Below are 27,704 nucleotides of genomic sequence, written 5' to 3' on the forward strand. Positions count from 1 at the left end.
AAAAGATCATTCTACAAAGAGCAAATCGACAACAACAGGCACGACTGCAAAGAGCTCTTCAGCATCATCAGAGAACTCGCCAACCCCAAGTCCTACTCCATCGACCCCGCCCACAAGACCTGTGAGACTCCCTCACCACCTTCTTTCACCGCAAGATCATGGACATCCACGGCAGTTTGGGCTCCCCGATCCCTAAGACTGCCGCTGCCAACTCCAACCCCAACGCACCCAACCACACCAACTTCCTGAGCGCCTGGACCCACACCAACGACGAGGACACCACCAAGACCATGAGCACCATCCACTCCGGATCACCTGCCGACCCCTGCCCTCACCATGTCTTCAATAAAGCCAGCCAAATCATCGCCCCCCAACTCCGCACCATCATCAACAGCTCCTTCAAGACCGCCACCTTCCCAGAGAGCTGGAAACACGCCAAAGTCAACGCCCTTCTTAAAAAACCCAAAGCAGACACTGAAGACCTCAAGAATTACCGGTCCATCTCCCTCCTCCCCTTCCCAGTGAAGGTTATCGAGAAGATAGTCAACAGCCAACTATCACACTTTCTGGAGGACAACAGCCTGCTTGACATCTCCCAATCCGGCTTCCGAAAGAACCACAACACTGAGACCTCTCTCATCGCCGTTACTGACGACATCAGGATCATGCTCGACAAAGGTGAAACCGTGGCCCTCATCCTCCTGGACCTCTCAGCAGCCTTCGATACCATCTGTCACCACACACTTCGCACACGCCTCCACGACGCCGGAATCCGCCACAAGGCTCTGGACTGGATCACATCCATCCTCTCCGGCAGAACCCAGAGAGTCCGCCTCCCTCCGTGCCTGTCGAAAGCCACCAAGACCATCTGCGGAGTACCCCAAGGATCCTCTCTCAGCCCCACCCTTTTTAACATCTACATGGCGCCCGCTCGCCAACATCGTCGATCCCACGGCCTTAACATCGTCCCTTACGCGGACGACACCCAACTGATCCTCTCACTCACTAAGGACGCCGCCACCGCCAAAACCAATCTCCACAACAGACTTCACGCCATTGCCAACTGGATGGAGGTAAGCCGCCTCAAACTGAACTCGAATAAGACTCAGATCCTCATCCGCGGCTCCAGCCGATCAGCGTGGGATGACTCCTGGTGGCCTACCACACTAGGAGCCGCTCCAGCTCCCACCACCCATGCACGCAACCTTGGCTTCATACTGGGCTCATCGCTCACCATGACCCAGCAAGTCAACGCCATCTCATCCTCATGTTTAAACACCCTCTGCATGCTTCACAAGACCTTCAGATGGATCTCCATCGAAACCAGAAGAACGGTCACCCATGCCCTCGTTAGCAGTAGACTGGACTACAGCAATGCACTCTACGCGGGAACAACGGCCAAGCTCCAGAGCAAACTTCAGCGCTTTCAGAACGCCTCCACACACCTCATCCTTAACCTCCCTTGCCAGGAACACATCTCAGCCCACCTCAGAGACCTTCACTGGCTCCCCGTCAACAGGGAGGATCATCTTCAAACTCCTGATCCACGCTCACAAGGCTCTCCACGACACAGGCCCTGCCTACCTCAACAGGCGTCTCAGTTTCCACGTTCCCACCCGCCAGCTCCGCTCTGCCAACCTCGCCCTAGCCACTGATCCCCTCATCCACCATACAACAATGGGCAGCAGATCCTTCTCCCACAAAACCTGGAACTCCCTCCCCATCAACCTATGTCTGACCCAGGACCTCCTGACCTTCAGGAAACATCTCAAGACCTGGATTTTCGAGCAGTATCACCCCACCCCCCAGCACCTTGAGACCCTATCGGGTGAGTAGCACACTTAACAAGTAATTGATTGTGTAGCTTACAAAGAATCTACAGAGTTTCTTTCCATATGCAAACAAGATATGAGCTGCCGTAGAACATCATCCAGAAATAAGCAACCTGCTCTTTCCACAGAACGTACCCTTACTGAATAGACAATTTTGAAATTCCAATGTAAAGTAAAAGGATACAGGAACAAAGAAATTCCAGAAGGTGTTTCCAATTTATTTCATGTAGGGAAACTTCAGAATATCGGGGGAAAAAATATAAGTAAGAATTCCGCAGCCAGAATACAAGCTGCATCATGATACCCCACATCCTTCCTTCTACACTGAAAATGAAGAATAACATGACATAAGATATTAGACACACAATCAAGGGGTAAAGAAACCACAAAGACTGACAAGGACCACAGCCTTTAGACACGATAGAAAATAGGGAAAATAACAACATTAGGAGAAATAAAAACATATTTACTCTTACTAACCAATATTCAACTAAAAATCCAGATGTGTCCATCGTTCAACAGCTCCTGTAAATACCTTGCAAACCGAGATCATTGTCATACTTACTAAGAGTCAAAGTGCTTCGAGGATGTCTCACTTTCACCACAGACCATCCTTTACTTCTTTGACATCCTTGCCTTCATCATAATAACCTTTCCTTTGTGCCTGTTCCTTTAGTTTTTTTGTCCTACACAACTTTTACCATTTCACCAGACGCACAGAGTCCAGGGAGGGCAAGTCTCCTCCTGAACTTGTCAAAAGGAGTTACACCCATGATAGAACTGCCCAACCAGGTCCTCTCTGAACCAGAACAGAGGCAACCCAGTACCGGTTCTGTCCTTGTTAATGGGCTCATCAATCTGGCATAGTTTGGTTCCAGTGACACCATGTTCACAGGACCCACCTCTGATCATACCCCTCCCACTTCGGACGAAATAGGAAAGTGTACAATAAGTGGTTTGCTAGGCAGTTCGGGCTGGACTGATCCCATTGGAGCAGAGTCAGGACTGATTTACATATAGTTGGGTCGAAACTGAGGTGACATGGTGTGCAAAATAAAAATGTACTGCAATGCGGCCCTAGTAATAACCAGTGGCTGAGATTAATTCAAGTTTTTTACCCATCACTTTCTCTATAGTATATTTTGGTTAGGAAGCATGTGTTTTTTTGGAGACCTTAGCCTCTCACGAGTTATAGTGCTACTTACCTGCCCTCCTTGTTCATTAATGTGTTTCACTTTGCTGTCAGAATAACATGTTGTTGGATTTATGGCTGTTTTTTAAATCTGTTTATTGGCATTTTTCAATTATACTGTACAATGGCAAAGCAAGGAGTGTGTGGCATGCTCCACTGTGAAAGGCATAAGGGCACATAACTCAAGCAAAATATTGCTGCAGTCGTGCTGTGGCAACAACACTGTTGTGTTACATAAGGGAGGGAACACCAGTAAACCCGTTTTGTAGGATAAACATTAGAGTTTAGCTCCGAGGTAGGGCATATGTCCAAAATAAGCATAGTTGCAGGATGACTGATACGTCTTTACGGCAACCCCTGTAATAAAAATGTGGAAAAGGCAAGTCATTGCTGGCTTAGTAACAGATACATCCGTTCTGGTAAACATTTAACAATAAGAACATAAACTAAACAACTTAACAGGCCTGATGCGTAACTACCTGCTGCCTTTCCCCCATCCTTCGTCCCTGATGGACGCTCTCCGAAATAGCCACTGCCAATGACCATGGAAAGTGTGTATGAGGGAGTGTCGTAGTGAACAAGAATAGTTACAGCAGTCCACAGCCTCGGCCTGTGTGTCGGGGGGGGGGGCCGTTTCTGTCTCAGCACTGCAGGCTGTCTCGTGTGAAAGAGAGGACTGTAAATCAGGTAAATTAGTGTCCCAGTAGGTAGCAATGGGGTACTTCCGCATCCCAAGCACGTCCTCCCTATGCAAGGCTACACTTTCCTCTTGTGCCCAAATCGATCATTGAGTGTCCCCACGCTACAACCGGTGGGGGCTCAGAGGATTTCCATCTGCAAGTTATGATATGGTTCGCCACTGTGAAACCCACATCTAGAAAGCGGGAGGTTATCCTATGTTCTTGCTCCTACAGTATAATCCTTGGTGGCATATTTCCCACTTATGCAGGTCTGGGCGTTCAGTACAAGCAGATAAGCTGGATGTGCTGCTGTTCCAATATGTATGTAAATGGAGACAGGACCAAAACATATGTAGCAAGTCAGCATGTCCGAGAGTGCAACGTGGGCAGGCTACATTCTCCCTATCATAAACCTAGTGACATTGGTCGGCGTGAGATAAGCCCTCTGTACTATATAAAGCTGAATACAACTTGAATCGGGCATTGTGCAGGATGTGCTGCGGTCCTTCCAATAATGCAGCCCATTCTTTCTCAGTGCAAAGGTGCGTTAAGTCCGCTTCACAACACTGCGGTAGAGTGAGTAGCTTTTGGATAGTGTGAGAGCAGAGTGACTCAGCGAACCAATGCATGAGGTGCCTTCCCCTTCCCATCACATGCAAACATTGGATTTGGAGGTGCATGGGCAATTCTGTGGTCAGGTCTCCCCAGTGGTGTCTGAGCATGGCAAGCAATGAGGTGTGAAGCTAAATTGACCTGGGAGTAGGCTCCTCCATTAACATACCATATGGGACCAGCGTACCGTCCTTATACAGGTCACCCAGTGTGTGTAGTCCCGCTATTCAGAATGTTTAAAAGTAGAGCATGGAGTACTGCAGGGATCAGTTCTATCCATTTAAATATTTATTTACGTCTGTTGTTGAAACTTATTCAATCTTACGGCATTAGCTCACAAAACTATGCCAATGAGCTGCAACTAGTCCTCTCGTTAGACGATAGGCACATTTTACTAGAAGCCTTCCATAACTGTCTAAGAGATGTTGCAAATTGGTTGAACAGCAACTCATTAAAATTCAATGGAGAGAAAACTGATTTTCTATATTGCTCCTCTTCCAAATCTCCTTATACACTTCCAAACAATGCCTGGCCATGGACACGCACAGGCAAACCAGACATACCGCAGTCAGTGCACAATCTTGGAGTATACATTGATAACAAGCTCACAGTGGAGACACATGTTAATAAGATGGCAGCATATGTTTTGCTTTACTACGGAACCTAAGAAAAATTGTACCACTCCTGACACAGCCAGCAAGAAAGCTAGTGGTTCCAAGTACAGTCTTAAGCTGAATTTACTACTGCAATGCACTGCTACTAGGAGCACCAGGTTATCTAATACAGAGTGTAAGTGACAGCAGCAAAACTGGCACTAGATAAACTCAGACATGCCTTTTGCCTTGGCACTCGTAAGGAACTCCATTGGCTTCCTGGAAAAGAAAGGATACCATTTAAATCAGAATGTACTGTGTACAAGGCAATAAAGGAAAAAGGGCCCAGGCTGTTACAAAGAAAATTGAAGTGCTACATACGAGCGAGTAACCCACGCTCTTCTTCAGCCAACCTCTTATGTTTTCCAAAATTTTGGAAAGTGAGATATGGAGCCAGGCCTTCTCAGTGAGGGCAGTTCTATAATGGAATACGCTGCCAGGCCCTCTTAGAGCTAGTAGTAGCCACATTCGGTTTGCATTAAGGACGGACAGAAACTGACATAAGTTTATTTGTTGTGCGATCTGTTTTTGGTGAGGTTTTTTAGCGCCAGGATACCTTTGAGGTGAAAAATGCAATTTGCAAACGTAATTAATAATCATAATAATAATAATACTCTCCGTGAAGATGGGATCTTAGAATTCCCTAGTCAGAACTTTCTGTGTAAAAGGCCTCCTCATCTCCCCTGAGATGCATAGTTATTGTGCCTGATAAACAGATGATGTCAGTTTAATTTTAAAAAAGAAAGCAAGTTTGTCTTCCTCGAATCTAGCTATTTTAAGGATGTTTAGTAACAGGGTTAAGAGATCTAAATTAGCTTTTTCATGGCTCACAGTGGTCTATACACTGGTACCACGTAACAATTGAGAAGTGCAGAGGAAACGATTAACTGTTCTATATGTGTGTTATATCTTTTCTTTACATGTATAATAGTTATTTAACCTAAATAACAATAAATAAATCCTAAGTATGCAGTCTTGTGTTTGCCCATCATTCATGCTAATCCTCAACATGTGTCTTCCAGCACTATTGAAGTTAGGTAGCATGTACAGATACAGTGAGCAGCTCTAAGCTGAGTACATATGTGTGGTAATCTTATGTTAACTTTATGTACACTTGTGATACAAGTGTGAACTTTGATCACACTAATTTCTTCATCATTTCCCTTCTGTTTTTTTCTACACAGTGTGAATTGTAATGCCCCTTTAATTGATTTCTTAAATGCCTTCAACTTTTTAACCACAATGTATTTTTTTAAAAATTTACAGTAAGTTTAATTGTGCTGAATTCATAAATGAAATCCGCAATTTTATGTTGGCTTTCAGGCTTAATGTTCCTTTTTGGTAATTAAACCATGCCTAAAAGAGATGAGACTTAAAGCAGCCTGTATGTGGCCTAATCACTTATATTGTTGAGGAGTACTTTATGTGTAAACTTCTGCATTGATTTGCTTATTGCATACACATTTTATCACAAAGCTTGTGTAATATGAAAATAACACCAATTTTTGTTTTTAATAATTTACTACATTGATGTCACAATGCCTTCAACTTTGGCAGACTGAAATGAGATGGCTTCCCCCCATTTGGCAAAGTGAGTAAAGAACAACCGCCCAACCGATGGTCTGCTTGGAGCATGGTGAAAAATAATCTAATACCCCTTTCTCTGCATTCAAGGTTGTCTTTTGTGTATCTGTGCACCTTGTCTTTCGTCTGAGGGAAAGTATCCTCCCTCTACTTTGTCCCTGAGCAAGCTGTCATAGCCTTGCCTGGGCATGGTAAGGATGATGCATGAAGGGAGCTCCACTCTGCTTCCCCGATTAAAGTCAGGAATCCCTTCATAGAGGTGCTGCAAACACGGGCATCAACCTCGACTGTTGGCTAATTCAGTTCACCCTAACCAGAGAAACCTTCATAGACACAAAAGAAGTCTTTGAGATTTTATTGCCTAGTGAATTCCTCTAAATCACCGAATTCAATCCGGGATTTGTAATTCATTTTGGAAGAGGGGTTGATTCAGTTGTCATCTTGAGAAGTTGACTTTCAACTAAACCTATGACTCTTCTAGCTAAGGTTTAAATTATCACAACTCCAGCAGGGAACAATCCTAGTCATGGGTTGGCTCTGGGTGGTTCTGGGGGAATGGTTAGTAGTTCTTTCTTGGTTTATCATGTCATGCTCAGAAATGTGGATGATTTGGTTAGTCTCTTTTTGATTGCTTGTGGGCTGTGTAATAATCTGTCTGGTCTGCCTCTGATTTGTCTGTTTTGTCATGTAATGTAGCACTACCATCATCTTTCTCAGCAATAGGAGGACATTATCCCAGTCTCAAGTCAGTGTTGAAGTTTTGAAATTGTGGCTTCGTGCTTGGGACCTGTCCAGGGGTTTTAGCTTTGTTTCCTATTTCCTTTGATTATCAAAACGAACTCCAGAGGCCCAAATCAGGAGTCAACCTGGGTGTCATAATCCGTGCAAGTCCTTCAGTTACCTCGGGAATGGTGGCAGTATTTTTTATTTAAAAGCAGCTGGACATTTTTCAGTTGGTCTTTCTTCCATGTGTAACACATATTAAGGTGCAAGTAGCAGGATGTGAAAATGTGTAGCATTGTCACAACATCTGCTATAGGATGGAGGAAGTTGGTAAGTGGCTTTTCAGATCTGTCCATAAGATGACAAACACCAATTAGCGATTTCAGAGGCTCACAATAGGGGAGTAAACAAGTCAATGTTGGATTATTTTACCAATGTTCCCTTTCTCTCTCTGAATGTATGCCTCAGCTTGGACATATTCAAGACCATCTGCATTAGATTTTGGAGTCGACTGTGGATTTCGTTGTAGTTGGCTAAAAATTCATGCGTCAGTTTTCTTGTGTTATTTTCAGGTAGGCTTAAGGCTGGTTGCGCTCTAGTCTCTGCAACACCTTTCTTCTGAATTTTTCCCGTTTCCTCTATATGCTCAACTCTAATGTGAATGGAGATGGAAGAAGTCTAGGTCTAGGCAGTCGTTCCCTTTTGGTCTTGATTGGCCTGTCTGCCTCTCCTGTGATAGCTGGCTAATGCTCTGGAAATTAAAATATATGAGGGGAGTTAGTATGTGGCTCCTTCTGATCCTCTGCTCATGCTGACAAGCCTACAATAACTTTGTTTGTTCAGGGTACTAGAAGTCTCTCTCCAGTCAACTTACAAGGTTTACAGCGGCAGAACATATGATCAACATAGGCCCTGTTTTTAACTTGGGAAATTAATTACAATTGAACAGAAGGGGAGCATCTAACCAAAAGGATTTATTTTTCAGGCTGTAGTGAAATCTTCTGCCCCTGGGTGAGATATTTGGTTGGTCGTATACTTCAGACAGGGACTTGTAATTCAACTTTTACCAAAATGGCTAATACAATTCCGTACTATGAAAGTACACTTTATAGTTGACACTGTGCATAAATCTCTTGGAGAACTGTGATCTCTTATGTTGAGGCACTTTATCCACATTTTTTTCTGGACATGTTAGTACACCATTTCAACATAGCTATGCCCTAGAAATGATATCTTCATATCAAGTTAAAAAGGCAGTCAGAGTTCCTTGCACTTTTCTGATATGGTCTCAGAGGATTAGTCAGTGATCCAAATACTAGATGCCAACATGGTAGTATCGATTTAGAGCAATTTGCTGAACCCTATTTCGGTATCCTCCTTTTTGTGAATTCTGGTGTAACAATGAAGGGTTTCAACACAGCAGTACTACGAAACATTGGGAATTGGCATGGCCAATGCTACAGCTGTGACTGAGATTCTCTTTCAGTTCAGAGTAGGTCAGCTGTAGGAGTTGCTGTTTCCTGCGTGAAAATTGGTGGTTGTTGCCAGTTAGACATTTGTTGGGCTGCTAGATGGGACAAAATCTGATGATTGTCTCCACTGCCATGGCAGTGGAGGGTTGTGTGCTAACAGCAGAGCTCCTCACCCCAACTATATTGCAGACTAGTAAGCTACCACTGGCCCTCATGCTTTCTACCCTCAACTCCCACCATCTCTGCCTTAATGCCCCAGCAACACCAGTCTGGCCACAGTGCCCTCTAAGTTGCCAGCATCATCTTTTTTGATTGTTTGATACTGCTGGGAGCTTTGAGGACGTCTGTGGACTAAGGCCTGTAAAGAAGATGCCCCCTTGGATGTGCTTGATGGGTGCTCATACCACAACACAGTCCTGAGGGAAACCAGGTGTTGAAGGAGCAACTGTAATCCAGCAACACATCCTCCTTGAAACAACAATCTGTCTTATAATTGATGGCAGAATTTTAAGCCACACCACACAGAGGGTTGCCCTAAAACCTATCATAATAACGTATTACTTCATGTTAAAGAAACATAGAACTTCACTGAAAAAAACAAAGGTTAGAGTGGGGTTTATATGTGAAGAAGGTAATAAGATTATAATTTACATTAAAATAAAGCATAAAAAGTAACTGAAAAAGCACTACCGTTTTAAAAAACAAAAATGCAGGGAAGGTTGTTAGTCATACATAACTAGCAATAGTTTAACTTGCACTGCTGTGATGCACTGCTTATGACCTCACATATTACATCACTCATGAGGTCTGAGATTTCCACACCATTTCCACTTGCAAAATATTGCAGTGGAGCCTACAGCATTTAACTTGCAATCCATGATGCAGCTTCCCTTAGTTAATCTCCAAGGCCTCTGGGAGTCTTGTAGGTATGGCGGTCTCATCCATTACCTTCACCCCCTCAACATCCAGTGCCATGCTATACGTCAGAAACCCAACACCGGAACATAAGGGAGCAGAAATTCCCCTGGGTGCGCTCGTAATGCTTTCTTCAACTTCACTGCAGGCTCGTAAATCACCCCTAGCCAAATATGTGTCCGCCATTTTCCTCTTCATGCAACTCTAAAAACTAGGCTCTAACAATGCATTTACGCTTGGGGCGAATCTCCCCTGATGTTTCACCAGGAACAGCCATCTTGAATCAGGACTAACACTATTGGACTATTTGATAGCTACATATTAAGTCTTCAGCTGAAATTGATACTTGCAAAAGGATTTACCTACCCTCAAGTTCTCCCCTTCAGGAATATTCCTCACTGTATAAACAGTCAGGCATAACCTAAAGCTAGGGCTCCATATGGAAGCAAGACAGCACATAAAGCCTTACCACTGTTTTCTAAATATACACTCTGCTTTTTAGTGCAGCACATTCAACCACGAGGCCCATATTGCAAGACAGCTAAGCTATTATGCCTACCCAATGAAGCATGAAAGGAGCAAAATGCAGCTTTCAATCACTAGCTTCCGTGTCCTCTACCGTCAACAACAGTATTAAATGATAAAAACAGTTGGAAAAAATGAAAGTTTTACATCCTGTGAACAGTCACTGAAGCCCTTGTTTCTCATGTATATTATAGCCTGAGTAGAAAATGGCACAAAGACACAGAGCCCCTTTTCTTCTTTCAGACGACAAATCCCACAACTTAATTCATTTAAATTAATTCTGAGAAAAATCTTGAATATACAAGGAGACTATTCACTGATTGCCTTTGTGTGTTCATTTCTATTAGTTTGCCACCATGATAACATATTGGATTTACTGTTTTTCTGTTCGCAAGTAAATATGTGCAGGCATCAAGACTCAAACAGCAACACGCATGCTGGTCTGTTGTCAAAAGTATCTAGTGTGTAATATTTTGCAGTTTGTCTTTTAATTGGACCATCATACCAACCTAAACTTACTCTTCTGCCTTGATAGAACCGTTCTTTGCGGATACAGCATAACTGATAATGCAGGCTGTTCAGCAACAGCGTCATTTTTATCCATTGCCGTTATGCTAATGATTGACTATTTTGGTTATTTTTAAGGAAACACACCTGTATACACATAAATATTTAATCTTGAAACAACATGTGTTTTATTAAACACAGTATTTTAGTTTTTCTCCTTAAGAATGCTAAGATATCTATGCCAGAATCTACAAAATAATTTAAAACCATAACCATATATATTTGCCGGAATATTCATGGATCCACGAGCCAACAGCAATGCCATGATTTACTGGCTGCAACCGGAGAAGAAATTTGCGGCCGCCATTTTGTTAATCGGGACTTAGTTCCCAGCAGGGAAAGTAAAAAATGGAAGTGATAGAAGGGGTCAGGGTAGAGGTCCTCGGACCCCATGGGGCTGTGAGGGGCCCCTCATGTGCAAGAAATTGTCCAAAAATGTTTGTTTTAGCGCATGAGGATCAGTGGATCCCTCAAATCCTCACATATGTGGGTAAAGCTGCAGATCAAGATCCTATTTAGAAAAAAAAACACCTCCACTCACTCACTTATACATCCACACAACCAATCGCACACCCATACAGCCACTCGCACACCCATACACCCACTGAGGTAGGAAGAATAGGAATACATCACATACAAACAAACATAAGTTCCCAAATCCCAATACCAACATTTTAGGCTAGAGAAAGTTGTAAACCAATGTAAGTAGTGAAAGGCTTAATACATGACATGTTAAAAAAAGACAGACTGTGGGTTCAATAGAAAAGGCAGGTCATATTTAGGACAAACAAACACTTATTACTTAGGAAACTTATACACATGCTGCATTGTTAGGTTAGCTGTGCTGAAACACACAAGAGGCCCAAGCTACATTAGAATGAGAGTTTTTCTTCAGAGCTGCACCAACTGTCGCTTTCAAAATGTTCACTTAGCAGGAACAGGGTGAAACAAAAGGCTGTATCCTGCCTTAGCACAGGGGTCCTAAAAAACACAAGTCATTCATATCATGGTAAGGGGAACTGTGTAAGGGTCAGATAAGTATTTGCAAAGCAGGGCTACCATGAGCAGCACGCAACATATAATCTCTTGTTGTGCAGAAAGATATGGTGAATGACGTCAGTGTAACTTACCCACCCATGAGGCCAACAAGTGCACATGCTTCTTTCCAGATGCACCTCATTATCTTATCTGTACTGCTTGTAGTTCCTTACGTCAATGTTGAACTCTTGACCACAGTTTTTTGTGGTTTTTACAGTATAAATGCTACTGGTGTTTGAACCAGAACTTTGAACTTCAGTCATGGCCTCTATGTGAGACTGCCTGTTGTTACCAGCTGAAAATCGATTAAACTTACATTATTTTGTCAAAAGTATTTGTTTTATTTTATTAACAGATTTCCCTCTAACACCACTCACAGACCCACACAGTACTCACACACCTACTCACACAACCACTTACATGCCCACACAACAACTCACACACCCATACAGCCAGTCACACACGCACTCAAAGACCCACACGGCCACTCCCACTCACAGACCCCCACAGCCGTCACACAAGCATGCACTCACACACCCACCACACTCACGCACCTAGTTACACACCCACACAACCACTCACACACCCAGGTTACAGGGGCATTATAGTAAGGAAATAGCTTACTATACTTAATAGCTTAATTAAAAAGCTGTACAAATTCACTGAAAAAACAACGGTTACGAGGATGTTATAGTTAGGTTCAGATTTTATACACACAAACCATAGAAATTCAGCAGTTATACTTATCTCAAGTAACTGTAACTTGTGCCCTAAGGGGACTATAATTTGCACCCTTGCCATGCACTTCTAATTACACCACATATTACATCACTCATGGCATCTTCTATGAGATCATTGATAATATCACTGCTACATTTGCAGGGAAAATATGGATGAGAAAAGTGCATGGTGGGCATGCAAGTTATAGTTACCTTAAGGCACGAGTAAATGTCTGATTCTGAAAAATAAGCGCTGATCCACCAAAATGAGTGGCAGCCTCAGCAGCAATCAGCTCCAGTTAAGCCATGGAGAGATATTTAAATTAAAAACCCAGCCTAGAATGAAAATCGAGGCAGCTACCGGACAAAGCTAGCTCCTACCTCGAGTATGACTATTTCTACTGACATAGTGGATGCTAAATAGAGTCAAAATGCTTTATGTTCGACAAGATCACATAACTGTGGACATTTAAGTATCGTGCGAATGCTACTATAAGATAGAGTGGAGATAAGCACAGTTTTTTAGGTCTTGATTAATGGGCTTAAAGAATAATTCCCATATTTTACATTACAGCAAACAATTGTATTTCCTGGGGTTTCATGCCATTGTATAATAATTCCATGAATGCATTGGAGATAAATTGGATACTTGGATATTTGTTATCCTTAAACATTATGATTTTCCTAGGGCCATCAACCCATTTGACTGTGTGTTTTAATCCCAAAAATCATGACTTGTGAATTTTCAAGGCAGATCGTCAAGGTATTCTTTACTATAAAATGTATCAATTGGTCATTGTAGACTCCTAGACTGTCTTGGCAGTTTCCAAAGGTGGAAAAAAGTTTAGACACACCAGATGATAGTGGAACCAAACTGATTAAAATATATTGAAAAGCTACACAATAAGTATGCAATCCTACTGACACCATACGTAAAGGGGCATTTGTATTCCTAATACAAGCCATTGACATTGAAGCCCATTTTATAATATATACCTTACTCACAATTGCAACCAGTTTTTGGGTAGTCTCAAGTCAGTCATTTCCTTCGTCGTAAATATTGATTGTTGATCTTGAAATCTTTTGATAATAACATTCTCCTATCATACATAAAATGTACATTGTGGGGGTTCTTCCAACTTTGGAGGAGTGTTAATCCGTCCCAAAAGTGACGGTAAAGTGACGGATATACCACCAGCCGTATTACGAGTTCCATAGGATATAATGGACTCGTAATACGGCTGGTGGTAAATCCGTCACTTTTGGGACGGATTAACACCTCCTCCAAAGTTGGAATAACCCCCTGTGTGTTACAGTTTAGTTCAGTGAGCATGTGATAAAACATAACATACAGTAGGACTGACTGTATATTGAGCTGTTTGTCATGACAGAGCAAAATTCAAGCCTCGAACTGCAATCTTTTGGATTATCAGACAATGTTTGTTCCTGCTTATAATTTTTATTGTGACCAATGGAGAGCTACATTAAAGTGCATCAAAAAATCTGTGATATATGCAACAATGAGACTGTTTTTGTTTATCTAAAGTGGATAAATATCTCAGCATGCACATCATTTAAGCTTGCCTTTTTTTTTATAGATCTTTAATACCTCCTTATTCGAGCCACCTCCTCAGGGATATGAGAATTTTACGAATATGGTGCCACCCTACAATGCTTTTTCAGCGCAAGGAGAACCAGAGGTAAATATAAAAGCAACTAAAGTTTTGACTGACTTCAAGGTCAGATTTTTTCAATGTTTATTGTGTAATATGGCTGATACCTTTTGGAATGTATGTCTTTTCTTAAATAACCCACACATGATAGGATATTAGTAATAACAATTATATATAAAATTATGAGAGTTCTCCTGAAGTTTTTCAACTATCAGATTTCCTCTTTCATGTAATCATTATATCCACCTATCTGGAGAGAGTAACCAGCGGTGAATGGAGCCAGTCACATGAGTCTGAACTCCAGTTCAGAGCCTTGCGGAGGTGGCTATCCTGATGCTTCGGAATCCATATAAGAGGCGATCGATCTAGTGGGAGCCTCCAGAAACTCTGCGACCCTACCCGGGGAACCCCATAAAAATCAAAGTGGAACCATTGTTGGTTGTGGTTTGATGGTTGGGGTCGTTGCAGTGCACAAGATGCTCATAGCACCTGTTTGCTGAATAGTTCCCACTCTGGGCATAGCAATGGATGGCCTAAAGGCTCAAACAGGCCCTGAGAATGTTTGAGAGAGTGGTGGTAAAGACTCCAGAGACAGTGGACACACCAAGAGCAGCAGCCACTGAGGCCCAGGTGGGGCTGCTGGTGGTGCGAGATGTAGGGTCCCTGTGGCTGCACCTGAGGAGAGCTCTGCCCCCAGGGGGCAGTCATCCATGGAAGGCAGTGGTGGATACAGTGACCAAGGCCAATAGCTGGGGACTGTCTATGTTGGTGTGTGGTGCCTTTAGAAGAGAGGGCAGTGGCAACTGTGAAGTGGTGCAGAGGAGCCTTGTTGGAGGGTAAGCTAGGGCCCTTGTGCCTGTGTGGGTCCTTCTGCTACCCGCCTGCAACTGGGCCCATTTTGTTGTTTGTGCCTGGTGAACCGTGAAGGGTCAGGTAGCTGGAGCATATGAGCCACGGCGCGGGGCTGGGTGGCCAGGTTCCACAAGAGGCAGGGGGGCTAACTGAGTAAGGCAGCACTGTATCGAAAGGCAGAATGCTCAATGGAGGGCCTGAATTTCCTTGACCTTGGGAGTCACATGAGGCCAATGTGACCAGATTGCAACCAAAAATACAACAAGTGGGGTCAGCGGCAGACCCCTCCTGCAAACAGCGCTGCTACAAGTTGACAAGGACTAGCAGCTTATACAACAGCAATCCTGAGGTGATGAGAGACACCAAAGCTGCACTAGAGCACAAAATCGACATGGTGGCCCTAGACTTGGAACTCCTGCTGGCTGAACATGAGAAACCTATGGGGTGTGTTAGTGGAAGGGAGTCCACACTGGCCAAACAAACCAGCAATCTCAGAGATGAACCAAAAGGTATGTGACATGGAGAAAATTATCACCCAGCTGCAGGACTAAGTGGAAGTTGTGAAGGGAAGGTCATGAAGCAAGAACGTGAGGCTGGTGGGGCTTCTGGAACATGCAGAAGGCCCCAGTATGGAACTGCACTTGGAAAACTCGCTCTTGCCCATGGTACTTAGGCAGGGTGTTCATCATTTCCACAGGTGAACAATCCCACAGGGTCTTGGGCGCTTCTTGGAAAACTGGCTCCTTTCCACAGTACTGGGGTGGCAGGGCCTCCAAGATGTTCACAGTTGACCAAGCCCACGTGGTCTCAGGTATGCTCCCCAGACTGAGGACGCTGCCCTGACTAGTAGTTGCCGGGCTGTTGAACTTTTGAGACCACAACATCTTCTTACAGGTGGCATGTATGCATGGCCCCTGGAAACTGGATGGTGGCTCTGTCAATATCCATCCGGACTACACTAGTGCAGTAAAAAGACAGAAAACTTTTCTTGTGGTGAAATACCATCTTGGGACACTAAATCTCAAATACACTTCCCAGCCAAGTTACGAATCGTTGAGCAGGACAGCTCCCACTTGTTTGCTACAGCTGTAGAGGTCTGGAACTGGCTGGAGGTGCAGTGGCACTCTGCTCTGGAGAAACAAGAGTGGAATAAGGCAAAAGAGTGGCAGAGAGAAAAACCTAAATGGAAGCCACAACAGCGCTAGCTGGTATATACCCATTGAAGAACCCGGCCGCGACCAAGTGGGCCAAAGTGATGACAGTGTTTCAGCAACGACAATCCTTGGTCGCGAGCAGCAAAGGGGCTACATTGATGAAAGACTCAGAGGACACAGGAAGTGACTCTAGAGATTCCCCAGGAGAGCTGTAGGAAGGGGAACTCCCAGTAGTCACCCCATTGACAGCAGACATTTTGGGCTCATGGCCTGTAGGCGAAGGAAGGCCCTAGCAATGCACAGACTCTAAATCCGCCCCACCCCCATCTGGTGGATGGCTAATAATGATGTCTCACCCTCCTATTGGCTGTACTATTGTAGCAGTGTGAACTACTTAATGAAAAATACTTTAATTATTCATACATAATGTATAAGTTGTTAAGTTGGGGCGACAGACTCCTCGGGTATTGGGTTGGTGGGTAGTTTTAGGTCTGCAGCTCAAGGGAGTCAGGAGGGGGGCAATGGGCAAGGGTGGGGAGAGACATAGTAGTTCAGAAGAGTACTAAGAAATTATTGGAAACACGTGCACCCAAGGGTCCTCAAGTCTAACTCTAAACATTCTCTCTTGGAGCACAAACAGCCTAGCCAGCAAGCAAAAATAGGGTATTGTGTTGCAATACCTCTTTAGACAGGATCCAGATTTTATCCTCTTGTAGGAAAAACACTTAGTGGGCATCTGCTGCAAATTCCTCTCCCTGGGCAGGTTATTAGCCCACTTTGGATTTGCTAGGGGGTACCGGGAGGTGGGAATTCTGGCCTACAAGCCCCTCCCACTACATGTCACGCAACATGGGTGGATGAGTTTGAGTGCAGCGGGATAGTGGTGGGTTGCTGGTGTGTAGAGGAGGTGGTGGTGGCATCCTGCTACCTTCCTCTGGGGCAACAATCAGCAGGACTGGACGTACTGGGTGGTTGTACTGCGGGGCTGCCGGAGGCGATACTTATAAATGGTGATTTCAGCTTGACTGTGCAGGGAGAGACGGACAGGGTGACTGCATCTGGGGGCTACCTTAAGTAGACCTGCATCTATCACAGTTTCTAGAGGTTATGGGTCTGGCTGATCTAGGAACACTTAGAGGCATGTCAGTACTCATTCATGATTAACATGATGCACTCCATGTCCAGTGTGGATTATCTAATGGTAATGGTGCCCAACATCCAACGGGGCTGATTTAAACACACCACTTTATCGTCAAGGGATATGTCTGGCCACTTATCCATAGTCACTCATCTGCAGATGGCAGTCCCAAAGACTGGATGCAATCGAAGCTCGACCCCTGTAAACTGACTTACTGGAACAACAGAATGCTGGCCATAGAGACCTCCACCTGGTACTTCCAGGACAATAACAGCACATTGTACTCAAATGCGACCTTTTGGGAAGTCTACAAGGCAGTTATGTGGGTACACCTTATTGCGCAAATCTCAGGGAAAAGGAGGGCGCGAGATGGGAAGTCCAGAGTGATGGAATCTACCCTGATGCAGTGGGATAGGGACTGTGTGCGGACCCCTTCACAAGAATTGGCGCAGAGCATATAAGAACTAATACATGACTTGCAGACCCTTCTCCATCAAAGTTTTATGCTTAGCAAGGACAATTATGTGAGACAGGTCACAAAGCAGGAAAACTCCTAGTCTGGTTGGCAAAAAAGGAAGAGGGTTGGTGCTGTGTGCAGGTGGTCAGTACAACCGCTGGAGTGGTACTGGAAACCCTGACAGATATCACACAAGATCTTTGCTTCCTACCTTGAAGAGCTCTACTGAGCCAGGCTGGTGGAATGGGCCAAGGGCTTAGAACAATTTATCAGTGACCTCCCAGTTCCTAGTCTGGGACATAAAGCAAGACTGGGACTGGAAATGGAAATTACAGAGGCAGAAAGTTATGTTGCTATAATTCAACTGAAGGAGAGGAAATCCCCAGGCCCCCATGGCGTACCCACTAAACGTTTCAAATGAGCCAAGCCCTGTGTCATGGGCTCCTTGTCCAAATTGTTCCACAGGTGCAATTGAGACGGCACCTTGCCGGAGGACCTGAGACGGGCAATGATTGTACTGATTCATAAGCCTGGGAAACTAGGTGAAGGCTGCACCACTTACAGGATATCATTAATCAAGGAAGAAACCAAGATTCTTGTGAAAATCTTGGCAAACTGTCTGATACATGTGGTTGATGCTCTACAGGGTCTGGCCCAATCAGGCTTCATGCCGTACAGAGCAACAAGACCCAATTTACCTTGCTTGGCAGGGTGCCTGACACTCAGGAACCACATAACCAAGCAGGCGTGTTTACTAGCCCTTGACGTTGAAAAGGTGTTTGACTCCTTAGAGTGTCCTTACAGGTGGGCAGACCTGGAAAAGATGGGGTTCAGCCCCAGATATCTATCCTGGGTGAGACTTCTATACACTAATCTGACTAATCTGAAGGTAAGAGTTAAAGTCAACAAGGCATTATCTACAGAGTTCAGACTGGCCAGGGGCACCAGACATGGGTATCCACTGTCTCGCCTGCTGTTCGCTGTGGGGCTGGAGCCACTGGCCAATTGGGTGCTGAGTGACGTGCTACTTCGTGGACTGCAACTGAATTTTGATTGAGAATATGTAATTTCCCATTATGCAAACAATATCCTGCTCTACCTGGCAGATCCAGGAATCTTTGGGCCGTGGATCCTGCAGATAATAGAGACCTTTTGATGGGCAGCCCACTGAGATGGGAACCAATGAGCATTCTACATCTGGGCATATTTGTGACTACTGATAGGGAAGTCTTCCTCAGGAAAATCCTCGCCAAAATCCTTGAGTGGTATAAAGCAGATGTAGTTTTCTGGCGTAAACTCCTGCTGTCATTGATGGGATGGGCAGCCCTATATAAAATGATTGATCTGCTGAAATTTCTATACGTGCTGCAGAACACCCCGTTTGAGTTGCTCAGATGGATTCTTCAGATTGGAGGTGACTCCACTAGAACCCTTTTGTGGGACGGAGGTGTGCCACTGATAGACCTGACCATGTTGACCAGGAAACCTTTGGAAAGTGGAATAGCCCTCCCCATCATGCATCTCCACTACTGGACAACCCAGTTGTATGTGATTCATGATTGGTCATTTACATCTTAGCAGGAACCATCGCTGGTGGCAGATGGGAGAGTAAGTGAACCAAGGCCTATGTTTGACAGCTTTGTTGGGGACGGGGCTTGCCACCACTGCCCCCTCTGATAGACGTCATAGGGATTTGGAAGAGCGCAACTGATTCCCTGGGTTGAAGGGGTAAAGTGACGATGGAAACCTGATTATGGAACTCCCACATATTGAAGTGCTGTTGAAGATTTTCAGGCTCTGGAATATGTGGTGAAACGGCAAGACAATATCATTCCCCAAACTTTACAAGCAGTATGAACTGAGAGGCAGCCACTATCTTAGATCCCTACAGTTGACACACATTCTAGGCCATCACAAAGATCTTCTGTGCAAGATAGAGGTGTTGACACCTCTAGAACACAAGTGCACCAAGATATAATCCACAAGTGGATGGTACCATACCCTGTTGGAATGGGAGTTCAACAGGGACTCGTGCATGAGGGCAGAACGATTATTTTGTCAGTCAAGGGTTTGTCCAAGAACATTTGATAAAGTGTGGGCCCCTGGATGTCAGCTGAAGACGCAGAGTGTTCACACCGGACAGAGGCAGCTGACTGTGAGGATGTGATTTCTGGAGTGGGAACGCCGGGTGGTAAGAGTAAAGTGAATTCTGAATGTTTGATGCGAGGGATGTCTGCTCGCTAGATGCTGCATTACTGATATTGCCAACATGGACAGTGTTGCCAAGGGTACCATTGTGTCTAAAGTTCTTGTTTTGGTTTTCTCGTGTCCTGGTTATGTGGGATGTGGTTGTATTAAAAATTACAATAATATATTAAAAAAGTTATATCACATTATCTGAATTTTTTGTGATGGTCAGAACCATACCCATTGGTAACTAGTGATGAGAAGAAAAATATAGCAGGAAGAACTTGCATGTGATGACTGCTTCTTAGTAGCATACATCATTTTAAGGCTTAACTATTTCTAAATGTTATTAGACATCATTATGGCTATATTTTCAGCTAGTTTGCTATCTTGAATATGCTGTGAATGAAAAGTTTAAAGTCAAAAGCAGATGTAGCAGTGCGGGAAGCTGGGCTTGCTCTTGTGCTCCTGCCACCGACAAGGCCACACTGGACCGAAACAATAACTTCTGCAGCAGCAAGTGAGGCCCACCTAATTGCCAACCATGGATTGAAAGACTCACCACGGGGCAAAAGACATAAAACCAGGATTGTTGTAGATTCACTGTGGCAGAAAGTGTGGGGCCAGAGGGAGAGGGGGACGAAAGTGCATGGGGAGTGCAGCACAACCAAAGGTTGACAATCCCGGATTACAGTATGTCCTCCATCATGAAGGTCCCACTTCAGGACAAGCTACTCGATCCTGACTGTGTGAGCATGCATGTATGAAAAGAGAGAGATAAGCTGTTCTGCAATTTTGGTGTATGGACCCCCAGGAAAGAGGAAATCCAAGGATAGGCGAATCTCAGGCTGGGACAGCTTACTTGGTACGGTGTTACTGTCTGCATTTATCGGTAGACTATTCATATAGGAGAATGTTGCATCTTCTTCTGTGACCGATGGAATTTCTCCCTCCACCATTGCTTTATCAGAGGTGATCAGAAGTTTAGGAACAGAGGTCCTGACTTGTTCTTTATGAAATGTATCTAGTAGGCCTCCTGAGCAGGTACCTTACCAGCACCAAAATCATTCACTGCTTCTGTCTTTGGCTAGGGTTACCTGTGCATCATGTCAGTTAGTGCCCAGATGCTGTTTCTGAAGTGGAAATGGTGCCTGTAGGGCATCTGTATTGTGGGTGAGTTCATTAGAAGGAAATCCATTTTTGGAGTGCTGCCCGTGCACTCAGTTGTTTGCCGTACTCATCTGGTATTTTTAAATCTGCAGTGGCCGCAGCCTACTTTTCAGGCCAAGCCTCACATGCTCTGATTAAAAGGATAAAGGATATGTGCTTTTGTTTCCACTTCAGCAACCTTCTGTCGCTCAGGCAAAGCAACTGGCTATTTGCAGGAACCATGCATTGTTTCAGAAAGTATGAATATCTCAAGTAGCTTTTAAACTTATTTCCATTTTAGAGTGCTTGTTTTACTAGCATCCTCGACAGCAAGACGTCTCTTCCTAAACAAAATGTAATTTGTTAGTCAGCCAGTAGATTTTGCTTAGAAAGTGCTATCAAAGCCAGGCTCACAATTTATAGGTAAACTGAGCTGAAAAGAGTAGAAGTGAAGTTAATATTCTGTTGTTTGTTATCCTTGTATTTGCCAGACATTATAATAAGTGCATCCGAAAAAGGCACATATATTTTTTATCTGTGGGAATGTGCCCATTTAATACTTTAGAGGTGTTGCTTTCAAAGAACAGTTCACTCAACATTAATAATGGAATGAGGAAACAGTGTGCCAAGCGTGACATCTGTGACTGAATAAAATCTATACCTGAACCACCGCCTTCGCCTGCACCAACCGACTAGGAACCTCCGCTCAGCCCATATCGCCCTCACAAAGATACCACGCATATGCAGCTGCCGCACCAGAGTGCGCTCTTTCTCCCATCTCATCTCCGCCCCTGCACTGCACCCTCACTGACCCACTTCAGAAAGGGACTGAAAACCTGTCTTTTCGAACAAACACCTGCAGCAAGCGCCTGAATACCCGCTCAGGTGGCAAACCGTGCTATACAGATAACACCTGATTGATTGTCCATTCGCCAATCTGAAGCGAGGCCCAGTAGACCAATTGGAGCTATGCCCTGTAGGAGGCACCAGTGATGGCATTTGCTTTTGATGCTCAGTGTTCTGAGCTGGGATGGCCATGGGTAAGATAATATGCGTAGTAGAGCTTTCCACAACTGAGATGAGAGAGGAAGTCACCATTTAAAACTTTTGGTGAATGATACTGTGAAACTGCTTGATACCGCAAAGCATGTATCTAGAAAAGGAAGGGCACTAATTTGCTGTTGAAACTTCCAGTGGGAAGCCCAGGACCTTTCATATACGTGGCTAGAGCTCTCACCAAAGACTGGTTACTTTAAGACTTAAAAGATCCTGCTTGGCCCACTCCATCAGTGGTATCTGTGTGGCTGTAATGAGAAAAATGTATTTCCTTTCTAGGTGGACTGTGCAGTTCCTGAGTGTTGTACTTAGCTGTTTCGAGACCGTCCTTGAACATTACTTCAAGCATTTTGCCCCAATACCCATACTACTAGTCTCCTCCTCTCCCACAGGGCTAATGGTGTTCGTGGTCCTGCCAGTGAAAGCCGTCTTCTCCTGTAGAAGGTCAGTTCATTGACTGGTGTGTCGAAGTTCTTACACCAAAGGAAGCTGTGACTTGCTTAAAAGAATTTACGGTGGATAAATTGCAAATTAACTTTTTTTGTGTGAAAACAGTTGTGTTGTCTGGAATAAAAAAAAACTCACTCTGGAATAATTGAAAACCAACATAGCAGCCCATCCATGTCCTGTGTGCAAACTTCTGCAGGTCCAGAACAACTTACCAAGTCTCTACCAAAAGACCATGGTGACTTTCACATTTTGTTTTTCCAACTCTGATCTCTTTCGCCAGAGTTTCTGGCTTCAGTCTGAGGTATTCATCATGATTCAACTTGTGGTGTCCTGGCCAGTTATTACTAGCAGGATTTCCCAGCGGAACATTTTAGACATCCATGGAGAGTTAAGATCTGAAGGTTAAAACTTTCCACAGAACCATCTACCGACCTCAAACTAACAATGTTCACTTGCCTATTGGGCACACAATGAGCCTACTTCACAGTCAAAAGGATTGAGAGCTCTTTTTTTATTTTTTCACATTGACCATCTTTAGCAAACACATTCCTATAAAACACATTTTACTTTCTTTGTAACTTTTGTTTACTGCTACATGTTGCATTGTTCTAATCACGTGTTATGTATTGTAAATCCCATTGGTTTTGCATTCCTGCTTCCTTTTTAAATGCACTGCAGTTTTTCTAGTACCACATGTATTTTTTGTAAAGAAGGCCTCACTGCTTGACCCATGCTACTAAGGGTGAGCCCTTCTTTCCTCACAGAAACCAGTGAACTTTGACTTAGAGTGTTTGGACCATGTCGGAGCTCATTCACAGCTCACATTAAACATTCCAATAACACAAAGTCACAGATTCTATTTGTCATTGCATTTATATAGCGTTTACTTGTCCCAATGAGGCATTAAAGTACTTTGTGCCAGGCAGTATGCAAGCAAATATGGGTCAATTCTCCAATTCCTTACTGTTGGAAAATGGGTTATTAGTAAGGGCAGGTAGGTACCTACACCTAGCAACACGCCACTAACCTCCACCTAGGTACAGTTAGGTCTCAGTAAATTAATCCCAGCTCAACCCTTGGTAGCTTGGCAACGAGCGTCAAGGCTTAACTTAGGAGACAGTGTGTAAAGCATTCAAATATCACAAAACAGTAATTAAATAAGACACAGGAAACAGTCTAAAAATCCAAAACCAATTTATAAAAAATAGTTTATATTTTTATCTTTAAAATGACACAAAAACAATTAAAATCGGTTCAGGGGAACCGGAGATATGAATTTTTAAAGAATTATTATTTTTCTAGCGCTTAGAAACAAAAAGCGCCAATCGGGTCATCTGGTTGCACCAGGACCGGGGCAAAGTCAAAGTTTCAGGCCGACCGCGATGGAGCCCTGCTCGGCTACAAGTCGCGGGAGGCCTCGGTTAAAAAGTTACGTTCTGACTTAGTCTTTATTTTGAAGTTTTTCTTCACCGGGACGAACCTGCCAGTTGAATCCGACCTCCTGGAGCCCTTGTCCGGATACGCGATGTGGGTTTCCTCGGTGGAGATTTTTACCTTCGGACTTAGTCGTTTTTTCGAGATGAAATCCTTCGACCGGGGTAAACCTGGATCTTGATCTGACGTCCGGGGAGCCCTTCTCGGATACGATGGCTGGAAGGTCCCGGTCAACTTTTTACCTTCGGACTTAGTCTCTTTTTTGGATGTTTTTCTTTACCGGGACGAACCACGAAGTCAGGCCGGGTCGCGGTTGAGGCAAGCCGGCTAGAATTTCCACGGCGGGTCGGTCCCTCTCTGGAGCTTTTTTACAAAATTTGTCAAATCTTCTCCAAACTTCTGGGGCTTCACCCAGATGTTCTTTTAAGGTTCTTTTGGGGTCCACAGCTCACCCCAAGGGTCCAGAAGTTCTGTGATGGTCCTTGGGGGGTGCGGACTTCAACTCCCAGAATGCACCTGGTGCAAACTCCTTTTTGGCCACTGGACAGTGGTCAGCTGGTCACTTTTTCAGGAGTTGGTGCAGGGGACTCTGGATAGCAATTTTTCACCTGTAGCAAACAGGGAGTCCCTCCTTGAACCAGTTGAAGCCAGGCAAAGTCCTTCTTGTGGTGAAGCCCAAGTGTGCAGCTGGTGCAGTCCTTCTGAGTGCAGGTTCCAGGTGCAGGCCAGGGGTCCAGCAGGGCAGTCCTTCTTCTCCTTTAGTTCCTTCTTCTTGAAATTTGGTGGGGATCTGAGGTGTGGGTGCAGGTCTGCCAGTTTTATCCTTGCTCCTGGGTGAAAAGCAGGGGGGCCCTGGTTCTCCAATCAGGGACAGGGTCGTCCCCCTGTGATGACCACTTCCTGGGAAGTGTGGCAAAAATCCATCCCAGAAGGCAACAGTCTCTAAAAATCCAACATGGATGAATCTGATTTTTGGAGGTTACATCTGGCTGAGCCCACCCACTGGTGTGGCTAAAAATCATACACACCCCTCTCCTGCCCTCTCCTAATCTAATCAAGGGGGCACCTAATTGTCTGGGGTTGCAGGATGTGGGGGTGTTGCTGGGTGCTGCAAATGTCCTTCTCTGCCTTTGAAGACCAGTTTGGCAGCCCTCCCCCTTCCTGCCTCACCATCTGCTGAGGGGAGATTCTCTCCCCCAAGCACATTCCTTTGTGTGAAGCCAGGCCACTTCACACCTCATCAAGGCAGCCTGGCAGAAGCTGCTGCAGGCTGGCCAATCAGAGCACAGCAGCAAAAACAATGCAGAGCTGAAATTGGCAACTTTTTAGGTAAAGTCTAAACTTTTTACCTGAACAAGTTATATTAAATCCAACAACTGGAAGTTGTGGGATTTATTACAACAATTAATTTGATACCAAATTCTTGGTATGTAACATTTAAGGAGACTTTAAAATTTAAAATAAAGTCTGCCCATTCTAGCCTATGAAGGCCATTTACTTCAATGAGGGAAAAACGAATTTGGCTGTTTTTACCTCACCAGGGCTTATAAATCTATTTTTATAAAATCCCTGCTTATAGTTACATGGCACCCAGCCCTAGGGGCACATAGGGCACACCTTAGGGGTGACTTATATGTAAAAATAAGGTAGTTTAAGACTTTGGAAGTACCTTTAATTCCAAAGTCGAATTTGCATATAACTTTAATTTAAAAGCAGCCTGCAAGGCAGGCTTGCTTTTAAAATGACACTGGGCACCTCAGCAGTGCACCTAGGTGTGCACCACCTATGCTGTGGTCCCTAAACCTACATGCCCTACCATATACTAGGGACTTATAGGTAGGTTAACTTAGCCAATTATAATTAGCCTAATTTGCATATCCATTTTACACAGAGCACAGGCCCTGGGACTGGTTAGCAGTACCCAGGGCACAGCCAAGAGTCAGTAACCAGCAAAAAGAGGAAAATGGGGGCAAAAAGTTATGGGGCCTCTGCAATCAGCTCTGTTTTCTCACACTTACACTATTCACTACTAACTTTATTTAAAACAAGCATTGGCAAGCCAATAGTTCTTGGCAATGCGAGAGCTAGTGGTGGTGTCAATGTAAATGTCTTTTAGCCAAGTTGAACCTGGACCAAAAGTGGTCAACCAAGAACTTTCATCTAGAGAGTTGCTTGTTAAAAGAGAGAAGCAAGCAGACTCTGAAATCCGTCACCACACTTTCACTGAAAACAAAACAAAAACCAGCTCGGGTACTACCAAAAGAAGCACTTACAACCACATGAAACTAGCATTTGCAGTGCAATGGGTCTCGTGTTTGCTCGAGTAAGAGTTATTAGCATTGTAAATTCCTAACTGGACTTTTCTTGCCACATAAATTGAAAAGTAAAACAGTTGACATAAGAGAGACGATTCAAAGTGGCATGGCCGCCACAAGCAGGCGCACGAAGGAGAGAAACAAAAGGAAAAAGAAGTTCGCTCGCAGTCAAACGTATCTGCAGAAGTGCAATTATCCATGTAACGGGGTCAATGGCCAAGGTGGTTTCAAAATGTCTACCAAGGAGGAAAAACGTAAAGCATTTGCCTTCGACACCGTCTGCCACCGAACCCTAATATCCCGCCTCCGCTCCACCGGTATCCAAGGAGAGGCCCTGGACTGGATCACCTCCTTCCTCTCCAACCGCTCCCAAAGAATCTACCTCCCACCGCTCCGCTCAGACCCCACTGAGATCATCTGCGGCGTCCCACAAGGCTCCTCGCTCAGCCCGACTCTCTTCAATGTCTACATGAGCCCCCTCGCCGACATCGTACGCAAACACAACATCAACATCACCTCCTACGCCGACGACACTGAGCTGATACTTTCCCTCGCCAAGGACCCCACCAGCGCCAAGACCAACCTGCAAGATGGAATGAAAGACGTCGCAGAATGGATGAAACTCAGCCGTCTGAAACTGAACTCAGACAAAACGGAAGTCCTCATTCTCGGAAACACCCCATCCGCCTGGGACGACTCCTCGTGGCCCACGGCCCTTGGCACCGCACCAACCCCCTCAGACCACGCACGCAACCTCGGATTCATCCTGGACCCACTTCTCACCATGACCAAACAAGCCAACGCCGTATCATCTTCCTGCTTCCTCACCCTCCGCATGCTCTGAAAGATCTTCCCTTGGATCCCCGCCAACACCAGAAAGACTGTGACCCACGCCCTCGTCACGAGCCACCTGGACTACGGTAACACCCTATACGCAGAAACCACCGCTAAACTCCAGATACGTCTGCAGTGAATACAAAACGCCTCAGCCCACCTCGTCCTCGACATACCCCGCAACAGCCACATCTCCGCCCACCTGAGACACCTGCACTGGCTTCCTGTCAACAAAAGGATCACCTTCCGGCTCCTCACCCACGCACACAAAGCCCTCCACAACAAGGGACCCGATTACCTCAACCGTCGCCTCAGTTTCTACACGCCCACCCGCCAACTTCGCTCCGCCAACCTCGCACTCGCTGCCGTCCCTCGCATCTGCCGCACCACGGCAGGCGGGAAATCCTTCTCCTACCTGGCAGCAAAGACATGGAATTCCCTCCCCACCAACCTCAGGGCCACCCAGGACCACCTCGCATTCTGGAGGCAACTC

General features: G+C 44.8%; 1 protein-coding gene across 1 annotated transcript in view; it reads left to right on the plus strand.

The window, feature by feature from the left end:
- The window catches only part of LOC138249851 (N-acetylated-alpha-linked acidic dipeptidase 2-like), a 700,770-nt gene that overhangs the window by 309,384 nt on the left and 363,682 nt on the right, over positions 1–27,704 (plus strand). The window contains exon 5 of the mRNA XM_069204013.1: positions 14,111–14,212. Within this exon, the coding sequence (XP_069060114.1) occupies positions 14,111–14,212 (102 nt within the window). The remainder of the gene's footprint in view (positions 1–14,110; positions 14,213–27,704) is intronic.

This window comes from Pleurodeles waltl, chromosome 8 (genome assembly GCF_031143425.1).
Source record: "Pleurodeles waltl isolate 20211129_DDA chromosome 8, aPleWal1.hap1.20221129, whole genome shotgun sequence".
Taxonomy (NCBI): domain Eukaryota; kingdom Metazoa; phylum Chordata; class Amphibia; order Caudata; family Salamandridae; genus Pleurodeles; species Pleurodeles waltl.